Source organism: Phaethon lepturus, unplaced genomic scaffold, assembly GCF_000687285.1.
Source record: "Phaethon lepturus isolate BGI_N335 unplaced genomic scaffold, ASM68728v1 scaffold1808, whole genome shotgun sequence".
Taxonomy (NCBI): Eukaryota; Metazoa; Chordata; class Aves; order Phaethontiformes; family Phaethontidae; genus Phaethon; species Phaethon lepturus.
The window spans coordinates 5,011-15,912 of NW_010555333.1; the positions used below are offsets into that span (position 1 = coordinate 5,011).

Sequence of the window (10,902 nt, forward strand, 5' to 3'; positions counted from 1 at the left end):
TAGCTCAATAAATGTCTCTAAACAACAAGAAATGATAGATCAGATAAAGCACTTAATCTCAGTAAAAGTTTAATCCTGAAGAATAAGACAATTTAAATTGTAACCACTAATCAGAGGAAAAAACCTGACACAATGTCTTAGTCATTACTGGAAAAGGTAATTGCTATGAGGATCACTGAAAGAGGAGTTAATCCTTGAAACTAGTGAATGTGATCATGTTGATGTGAAGGGGGGAAAGAGGATAGAATCCTCTCTTTACAGGAAAAAAATTAATCCCATTTTAGGAACCCAAGTTCCAGACTGCATTGTGCCACACTGTGGTTGCCATTTGCGTCACCTGTCGAATCCTGCCATTTTTCCTTAACAGAGAACAGTTAAGTATCCTTAATATTAAATTATGATTTGATCTTATGCTGTCTTTACAACAGGGAGCAATCCTGACAATTTACACTTCTTATTATTGGCTTGCTTATACATTTTTAATTAAGTGATTTCAGTATAATCAGGCTTTACAAATAACTATGTTAGTGAAAGGCATGGTAAACATAAAATGGAATGATTGACAGTTTGAACGCAAAAATGTTCACTAAGCAATTGTGGCACATCCATGCCACACAAAATCATAATGGAATAAATATGATAGAAAAGATTGCTCTAAAAGACAGACCTGCAGCAAGTATTGTAGGGAATGAAAAGACCTGAAATTCCACTTTTGTTGTTCTCTACCTGATTGTTTGGAAGAAAGGTATCCTGACTTTTTTAGTTCGAATGGATATGCAAGATGTTTTTCCTACTTGTCCCTGCAAGTATTAGTAAAAAGTTTGAAAGGGAGCGTTCAAATCATCAGTGTTCAGAGTACACTGCTGTTGGCATGAAGTTTAGCCCTCCAAACTTAGCTGAATATCAGTATCATGGCTCCAGTTTATTTCCAAAAAACCTCTTCCTCAAATGACTACAGTAACGGCAATAACAATGCTTTTTAGAGGGATGCACTGAGTATCCTACTTTGATGCTTTTCAGAAAAATATGTATTAATTATTTCACTAGGGAATAGATGCTTTCAAAACTTTAGGACAATTTTTTTTTTAAATGTGGATCCTGACACTCGGCAGGGCTACAAGAAGATTCAAAGAGAGATCTGAAGAATTTAAAAAACCTTTTCTTAAAGGTAATGCATTACTAACTATAAAATATATTATGAGTTAAACTATGAAGAAAATGAATGCAAATAAAGTATACTAATTTATTTCCAGCAACAGTTCGGTTTCTCTGAAGTGCAAAACTCCTTTAGTTACAAGTGTTTATACCAGGTAGCTGCAAGGATTTAATTGCCATAAATTGCAGGCAACAGCTTAATTTCTTCCTGAGAGGGGAATGAATGCTCTTATCTGCATTTAATAATTACGGTTAATTCTCAGCCTACCATTGGAAGGAATTGAGAAAAGCAGTTGTTCACTAAGAATGCAGAGAGATTGCAAGAATACTGTTTCTTATTCTAAGAAAAACTAACTAGGTGTAATTATCTATTTTTATAAAGAGAAAGGAGTTGGTAAAATTCTGTCACCTCTAGACATTAACTAAATTTAATAATATAATCTAGTGGGTATTGCAGTATTTTAGTTTTCACGTCACTGTCCCCATCTGGTAGCTGATACATGCGGTGATGCATTGAGCCTGAAATTCACAGTCGGATTCCTGTGACTGAATCTGAACATGTGAGGAACATGACTGAAACTGCAGTTTGTGTTGGAACATTCACTGCTGTGAAGACACTTTGGGAAGTGAGAATACACAAGATAAATGAAGAATTACAGAGAGAAAAGGAATTCAGGGAGAGGTCTGCAGGAAGGTAGGTAATAAGTATGTGAAAAGCTAGGTCATATGTTACAAGAGAGGTCTGCAGGAAGGTAGGTAAATTCTAGATCTTTAAGTATGTGAAAAGCTAGGTCATATGTTACATTTCAGAGGACATTAACTGGTCTTTTCAAACTCATCCACAGTCTAATTCTTTAGTCATTACTCCAGCAATATTACCAGTGTTTAGAATCTAGCAGTATGGTCGGGTCAAACCAAGAACTGTGTTCTGTGATAAAAATACTAGCATATGTACTAAATCCCCTAAACTTAGATATTAAAATCCTCTCCTGTGTGGATATTCTAACCAGTCGAGATTTAATTTATTATGCTTTCTTATCAGTGGAGGCATTGACAGGGTCACTTGGTCTTCTGCCTGGCCAGTGATTTCCTAAAATGTGAAGAAATTTAGCACTCTATTTTTGGAACTTTTCCTAATTTGTCGGATATGTTTGAAATGGAATAACAAATTCAAAAGTTACTAATGGAAAATACAAGCAGAAAGAAAGATAATTAGCCTAATTTTCATAGTTCTTGTTTAAGTCCCCTTTGGAAATCAAGCTAAAAGAATCCTAGCTGATTGACCTTGTTTGATTGCACTTACATTTGGTGAACTGAAGGCTTTCTTTTAGGGGACTGCTTCAAAATTAACGGCTTTGGAAATTAATTCCACATTACTTCATATTCTGTTGCCCTGCTGCAACATGATGAAAGTGAATGAAGTTATGTCTTCCTTCTGACTGTAAATTTGAAGAACTATAAAACAGAATTCCTATAAATTACCTCAGCCAAACACTACTTTATGTTCTTGTCTTCCCTCAAATTGATAGTATATTTAGCATCCAGATACAATAAATGTTGTTTGACATTCAAAAAGACTACTGTCTCTCTGTTCCAGGAAACAGAACTGGTAGTAATTATTGCCTGTATTCGTTGTTGCACCACTAACAGATCTTCTTTCCCTCGTAGACTACTACTTGTCTGGGAGGAGAGAGCTGCTTTAGCAAAGCTCAAAGAAAAAGTTACTCATGAAGATGGAAGAGCAATTTTAAGGATAGAGGAAGAAGAATGGAAGGTAGTGTTGATAGGAATGAATGTGGCTTGGGTTGAATGACTGATGCATTAGAAAACTACTATTTACAACTTTACACTTACAGTTGTACTATTTTTAATCTATGAAGTGCTCTGCTTTGCTAACAATTAATTGAGACACACTGTTGTGAGAGTGTAAAAACAAGCTGAGGTTTTTTAGTACTGAATAGTAAGCATTTACTCGGCAAAATTATAGCCTGAAAGGCTTTTCTGCATTAGGAATTATTTACACTGCAAATTATCAGTTTAATTACCTAAATCCTTGTTTAAGACACCAGAACTACTGAAATGTATCAAGGTGAAAACCCTCTATGTTTAGGTGCATGAAAATACTTCTTATTGTTGTTTACTTTCTAAGAGTGAAAAAGAGGAGAGTCCCAGAATACTATTATTCTTGTTTCTAATGCATGGGGGTAAGCAGCTAACTGTAGAATCAACAACAGAGTGGAAGATAACAGTCTGTTCTGAGCCACACAGAAATGTAGATGCCAGTTCCTATGAAGTGATGAGAATTAAACCATGCTGAGGCCAGTGAGAGACTGACAGCCACACCCAGCAATACTCTGGTGGTCCATATGCCAGTGCTCCTTGTTCAACTCGTAGCATACAGACATTGTAGTTTTTCTATCTCTCAGCTCTTCTGCTCTCAGCTGCTCACTGTTTTTCTTAACAGAATAGGAAATACAATTTAGATGACCATTTAAATGCAAAAAGCTATTTAGAGCAGTTTCGCCTTCCGTTGTATTGGCAAACAAAAGCAAGCCTGAGGATTTTCAAGCAATGACAGTAGTGCAGATATCTAAATCCTGGGAGCAAGAAGTGGACAGGTTAAATCTGTGGTCAGAATGACCCGCGTTGATGGTATTAATTTCGGGAGGTAACAGTATAGCTTGAGAAGAAGGAAAGATTTTTTTTTTTCCCCCCTTTTTTTTAATCATAAGACTGTTACTGTTTCAAATAAAACTTCTACCTAAGCCTGTATTTTTCTTGTATGCTAAGCTGAATTTCTTCTGGTTCATATTTCTTGTCTCAGACACTACCTTCGTGCTTATTGAAACTAGTCCATCTCCAGGAATGGCAGCTTCATAGAACTAGTTTGCAGAAAATTCCTCAGTTCATTGGAAGATTTCACAATCTTGTTGTTCTGGACCTATCCCGGAACTCAATTGAAAACGTTCCTAAAGAAATTGGTGAGCTGTGCTTTCTTTTATCTTAAGCTGCTTTTCTAAGAAAATTAATCTTGCACAAATATGCCATTTTTGCACACTTTGCCTGTCTAACAATCCTAATTGGGTAGTTAGAAAACACACGATTTAAATTTGACAGTAAGATAGAGATCTTAAAACCATGGATTCTCTGTAAATCTAAAAAAACAAAGGCCGGATGCAGGAGACAGATCTTTATGAAAGCTTCCTGTGAGAAAAAAGCTTGTAAGCACAGCAGGTACTAGACATCAGAATGCAGCTAGAAAAGTGATATTGAAAAACAGGCTTCATGTTCTGAGCCTACAGCACAGGTAGCCTATGTTCGTAAGTGCTTTTTTTGAGTTCTTGGCGTTTTTTTTTGTAGCAGTGAACTAGAGTGCAGTTTTGTACTAAAAAGTCCTGAAGTTCTACTACCTGAATTTCAGTGAATGTTCTTTTTTTTTTCTTTATTAGTGAGAACACAGAGCACTTGTATAACAGTATAAGGATAACACAAAACAACTAATATTGTATTTCAAATAGAATGAACATGAACGTTTCTTAAGTCTTCTTTGTTTTAATTTCATGAGGCCTCTTGGTTCTACATGCATGCTTTCCTTCTGAGTAACTATTTACACATAGCTGAAATGTTAGCATTGAGGCAAGTATAGCCTAAGAGAGTAGGTTGTTAAACATATTATCACACGGTTATAAGGCTAAAGAAATCTTTAAAGGCTAAACTAATCATGTGATTAATAACCTTCCAGAAATTACATAAATGTACCAAAAGCTGCCTGGCAGAAGCAGGGCTGTTGGCCAACAGCCGGCAGAGTATGAGCCAGCAGTGTACCCAGATGGCCAAGAAGGCCAACAGCGTCCTGGCCTGTATCAGAAACAGTGTGGCCAGCAGGAGTAGCGAAGTGATTGTGCCCCTGTACTCAGCACTGGTGAGGCCACACCTTGAATACTGTGTTGAGGATTTTGGGCCCCTCACTACAAGAAGGACATTGAGGTCCTGGAGTGTGCCCAGAGAAGGGCAAGGAAGCTGATGATGGGTCTGGAGGCCAACAGCGTCCTGGCCTGTATCAGAAACAGTGTGGCCAGCAGGAGTAGCGAAGTGATTGTGCCCCTGTACTCAGCACTGGTGAGGCCACACCTTGAATACTGTGTTGAGGATTTTGGGCCCCTCACTACAAGAAGGACATTGAGGTCCTGGAGTGTGCCCAGAGAAGGGCAAGGAAGCTGATGATGGGTCTGGAGAACAAGTCTGATGAGGAGCGGCTGAGGGAACTGGTTTTGTTTAGTTTAGGAGAAGAGGAGGCTGAGGGGAGACCTTATCGCTCTCTACAGCTAGCTGAAAGGAGGTTGTAGCGAGGTAGGGTTGGTCTCTGCTCCCAAGTAACAAGTGATAGGACGAGATGAAATGGCCTCAAGTTGCTGCACCAGGGGAGGTTTAGATTGGATATTAGGAAAAATTTCTTTACTGAAAGAGTGGTCAAACATTGGAACAGGCTGCCCAGGGAGGTGGTGGAGTCACTATCACTGGAGGTGTTCAAAAAAGATATAGAGTGGCACTTTGGGACATGGTTTAGTGGGCATGGTGGTGTTAGGCTGACAGTTGGACTTGATGATCTTAGAGGTCTTTTCCAACCTTTATGATTCTATGATTTATCATTTCTCATTTGTGCTCTCTGCAGGCCAGCTGACTAGCCTCCAGGAGCTGCTTCTCAGTTACAATAGAATAAAGTCTGTTCCTAAGGAAATAAGTAACTGTGTCAGCCTGGAGAGATTGGAACTGGCTGTTAACCGGAGTATCTGTGATCTTCCTCCTCAGGTTTTGACACTGTTTGGTTTAGTTTCATTTTGTTTAATGCATATTTTGAATTTATCCAAACCCAATTCTCATTAAACGTTGCACTCCATGTTTTCAGATTTGCTTTGATATTCTGATTTCACAACTACTCCACAGAAACACATATGTGAACAATATTTGTATGACTAGTCAAACTGAAACCACATGAGAAGGATGTACATATCCCTGAGTAGTTGAAGGAGCCAATCTTTATTTTGTCCAGATAAATGACCTAGTTGTGCATATAGGACAGTGATACACCTGATGTTAATTTGGTTAGGCTGAAGGGCTTCCCTGATTTACCCCACTGAGGATCTGATGCCTTAGCACAGAGAAGTTCCCTTTTGTGGTTGAGAATACAAATTCATACCATATGCCAGGACACAACTGTAAGCATCTTTACCAGAGCTGCTAGCTATGGAAAGGGTTTGTGTGATTTATACAACTGCCTATGCACAAAGAGTCGAATGAATGTTTTTCTGAGATGTTGAAAGAAATTGAGAGAGAATAAAGAAACTGCTCACCGACTATTGAGCTTTAATTTGGTCTGACTTAAATGTGAGAGACACCTGCATCTCTAAGTGTTAGTTTGTTAGATAGAGATGACAAGTATGTAACAACATTTACTTGTTTTAATTTATTTTAAAAAACAATAGTGGCAATAGTTGACAGCAATCAGTGCCTTGCAAAATTGAGTCAAGTCCAAACAGTAATACCTAACAATAAATCTTCAGACTAAAATATACACTATATATCGCACCAGGGGCGGTTTAGATTGGATATTAGGAAAAATTTCTTCACTGAGAGGGTGGTCAGGCATTGGAACAGGCTGCCCAGGGAGGTGGTGGAGTCGCCATCTCTGGAAGTGTTCAAAAAACGTGTGGATGTGGCACTTCAGGACATGGTTTAGGGGACATGGTGGTGCTGGATTAATGGTTGGACTTGATGATCTTGAAGATCCTTTCCAACCTTAGTGATTCTGTGATTCTGTATGATTCTGTGATTGATCAGAATCCAGAATTTAAAAAATCTATGTGGATACAAGTTACGTGGTGTAATGTAGAGTGATAGCTTTTTATATTAATAGCTCATAGCAAATACATAGTTCTGTCCTATTGAGACTACAGTGATGTGAACACCATGAAGCTTTGGTTACATGTACTGGAGTGGCATTCAGTGTTTAGACAGTTGCACTAGATCTGCGGTAAAACATCTTTGCATCACTTGAACATTGTAAAAGCACCTGAAGGCATGATTCACCAAAGGACTTAGGTGTTGCAATACTGAATGATGCTAAGTTTCATTTTTAGAATATCTTGCCGTAGTAGTAGACTTCAAAACATGGATGATTCTAGGTTCACTCTAAAATACAGTCCATGCAATTTCATCCATAAAAATCTAAATATTTGACTAATGAAAAATGGCCTATCGCATGGAGTATGAAATACTAAGGACAGTGGTGTGTTTAAAATTCCTTTTCTTCTCAAGGCTTGAGGTGTATCTGCATTATAGTCATGGCATTCAGCTTCTTAGCAGCTAGGGCACTCACTACCAGGTGGGAGATAAAGTTCTTCTGTTTGATCAGTTTCAAACCTACCTACCTTCCAGGCCAGAACTGTAATTGTTATGTAGTATCAGCTAAGGTAACTCAGAAACCATTCTGTGTTTACTAACTCTAAAACATGTTGTAATGTTTTTAAATTGGGTGGTTTTTTTTTTTTTCAGTCAACATTATTACCGCGCTGCTGTAATGCAACAGTTATACAAACTTGCATTAAATCTCCCTTTCTTTTCAGCTCAGTGATTTAAAGAAGCTTTCACACATAGATTTGTGCATGAATCAGTTTACTACCATCCCTTCAGCTCTTCTCAACATGCCAAATCTAGAATGGTTAGATATGGGGGGGAATAAACTCCAGGAGCTTCCCGATGCAATTGACAGGTAAATAAAGCTCAAAGCTCACAACTTAGTCTCAATTCCATTGCATTGAAATTCTAATTATTAAATTCTACTTCAAAAGATTAATTTAATGTTAATGTTACTGCAGACTTAGGATTTATCAGCCCTAATGTGATATTTTGGATGAGCTGGAATAATCCATTCAATAAATAATAAATTCAGTATCAGCTATCTAGTTAAGTATTTCTTGCCAATGACATTTTCAACCAGAGGTTAGGTGATTAACTTAGATATGGGATTTCCTTTGAGAATTGTTGTATTCTTTATGAAAGTCCTTTATGTGTCTGTAAAAATGAATCAATTACTTTGTATTAATGATTGGTAACATTACTTTTCGCAATCATGATTGACTGCACAAATACCTATTTTACAGAATGGAAAATCTCCACACTTTATGGCTCCAAAGGAATGAGATAAACTCTTTGCCAGAAACCATTGGTAATATGAAAAATCTTAGTACTCTTGTTCTTAGCAACAACAAACTTAAGGATATTCCAGCTTGTATGAAGGACATGACAAATCTGAGGTAAGAAAAGGCAACAGAAATAGAAATTAAAATACTAGAAGCTAAGTTTTAAAGCCTCCCTCGAGTTGTATATCATAGAGTGATACTAAGGAAGTGGAAAAGAAAAGTCATGTCCACAGTTGTACAGATGGACACAATACCAGAAAAAATCAGCATAATTACACAGATTCATAACAGCTGAAGGTCTGGTCAAGAAAGCTTTGTGTAGCAGAACTCATTTAAAGAAGTAAGCTAGCATAGTTACAGTCGCAAGCGAAAACGAGACTGTAATACATTTTCTCATTTCCGAAAGGTCCAAATTCCCACTTCTAACTGGCCTTTTAATGTCACACTCCAAAGCCACGAGCTAGGAGTAAAAATATGTGACAAGCTTTTTTTTTTTTTTTGAGTTGTTGGGGGTATTTTTTAGCACTCAAGTAGAGTGCAGTTCTGTACTAAAGGGTCCTGAAGTCCTACTATTTGAATTTCAATCAATCTTTCTTAGTGAGAACACAAAGCACTTGTGTAACAGTATAAGGATAACTTAGAACAAGTAATATTTGTAGAGAAAAAGTAGAAGTTTGGCATTGAGAAATCAAGCATTCAGAATTAAACAAAAGGGATTAGTTATAAGGATTTGGATTAAACTCTGCTGTAATTGGCTTGAAAAATAAGAGAACGAATGTAAATTTTTAATTGGTAGAATTGGAGATATTACTTTGTATACTGTGACAGAAACTTTCCTGTTGTTTGAATTTCATTTAAATTACTGGGTGCTGGCCATTTTAGAGAAAGAATGCTAGTTGAAATAGATCAATCATGTCTGACCCAGTAAGACAATGCTTGTTTTCAGATGTTTTGGAAGAAACAGCACCTCTTTAAACAGATACATACAAGCATAGGCCCAGGGATGGGCTAAGAGCAGAGGGAGACAGGGCCGGCTAGTGCCTTGCAAAGAGTGCAAACATTTGCACTCTTGTTCTCATCCACCCGTCTGTGGAAGCTCTTAAGGCTGACAATGGGGTGAAAACCTGAAGACAAAATGATGAGGACTGCAATGTTTTCTCCCACCACAATCAGCTACTGTTATTATGGTGTCTTCTTAGCTTAGTTTACTTAATAGTGGTGAGTTTAGTATAAGAAAAGACTTACTTTATTTTGCTCAAAATACAGTTTCAAAAGAGTTGTTCTCTCTGGACAAAACCTATTGCTAGAGTAACTTTTTCTGGTGAACTGTCAGATTTGTCAACTTCAGAGACAATCCACTAGAGTTAGAGGTAATACTCCCTCCGTGTGAGAATACAGAAGAGGAGGAGCAAAAGGAAATGTTTGGCATTGAATTCATGCACTTGTATATCCAGGAGTCACTCAAGAAAGCAGGTATGTCTTTTTTATTCATTCTCATCTTTCTGGAATACAGTGAGGAAGAGAAGGATAAACTAGTACACTATGATATGTGTGCAAATGAAACATGAATAATCTTCTTAATAAATGAGTTACATTTTCCAAAATATCCATAAACAGATTTTTACTGAGGGCAAGGGCACTTTTATCAGGAGTTGGCACTGTAGGTCTTCACATGAACAGCATATATTCTAGTAGGAACACACTGGAACCATGGAACATTAGAATACACATGGCTCAGTTACCTACAGCTTGGATAACTGGAAGTTGATGACTGTCTCTTGTATTTGCAAATTAATCAGAGTTTACATAGTGCTGGAAGATCTGCCCTATTTGTCTCATGAAGCTCAGCTTTCCCTGTTTTTGGATGTTGTCCACATGGGGACTACCAAAGGATGATGTAAGGGAGAGATGCCTATGTTCCCCACATACAACATTTTTTAGCATGAAGTTTCAACACCTGACAAACCCTGACAGAAAATCCAGTTACCTAAACAAAACCACCTCCAATTTCATCCCATTTCTAACTCACTATGACAAAAAAATGCTGTTAGTGGTCTCAAAGGTAACTTAAAGGTTAAAGGTTGTGGTATGAGATCAAAACAAGCACTTTTGAACAAATGTCCAGGTGGCAGCTGTTACTTGCAGAAAGAACTTCATTGCAGATATAAAACATTCTCTCTGATCTTTATTCTGTTTATCATGAAGGCTTAAAAAAATGAATTACTACAATGCTCTTGATTTAAAATGCTAAGCAAGCTTTTTTCTTATCAATATTTCAATGAACGAATAAGCAAATTACCAAAAATATATCAAGATGACAGTTTACAAAAAACTTTTCTTCCTTAACAGATTGCCCTAGCAGCACAGGTGGAAGAAAGTACATAGGCCTACTTAAATAATTTAAGAGGAAATACAGAGCTATCCTGAAGTTCAAAGTGAAAATAAAGTATGTTAATTTCTCTTATTTTAACCCTTTGTCTTTCAGGAAATTCGGAAAGTTGTACTTCTGGTCCTTCTACTGTCATAAATGCTAATGAATAAAGAATGT

General features: G+C 37.3%; 1 protein-coding gene across 1 annotated transcript; it reads left to right on the forward strand.

The window, feature by feature from the left end:
• Positions 1 to 1,724: 1,724 nt before the first annotated feature.
• LRRC39 (leucine rich repeat containing 39) lies at positions 1,725 to 10,895 on the forward strand. The gene is made up of 8 exons (XM_010292109.1): positions 1,725 to 1,849; positions 2,824 to 2,929; positions 3,980 to 4,136; positions 5,828 to 5,964; positions 7,779 to 7,924; positions 8,316 to 8,468; positions 9,688 to 9,827; positions 10,840 to 10,895. Exons 1-8 carry the CDS (start codon positions 1,725 to 1,727, stop codon positions 10,893 to 10,895), a joined length of 1,020 nt encoding a protein of 339 aa, XP_010290411.1.
• Positions 10,896 to 10,902: the final 7 nt, after the last annotated feature.

Excerpts from the sequence above, each read along its gene's own strand:
- LRRC39 (XM_010292109.1), top strand. The coding sequence starts at position 1,725 with ATGACTGAAACTGCAGTTTGTGTTGGAACATTCACTGCTGTGAAGACA. Across the intron at positions 5,965-7,778 it reads TCTGTGATCTTCCTCCTCAG|CTCAGTGATTTAAAGAAGCT; the intron begins GTTTTGACACTG and ends CTTTCTTTTCAG. Across the intron at positions 9,828-10,839 it reads GGAGTCACTCAAGAAAGCAG|GAAATTCGGAAAGTTGTACT; the intron begins GTATGTCTTTTT and ends TTTGTCTTTCAG.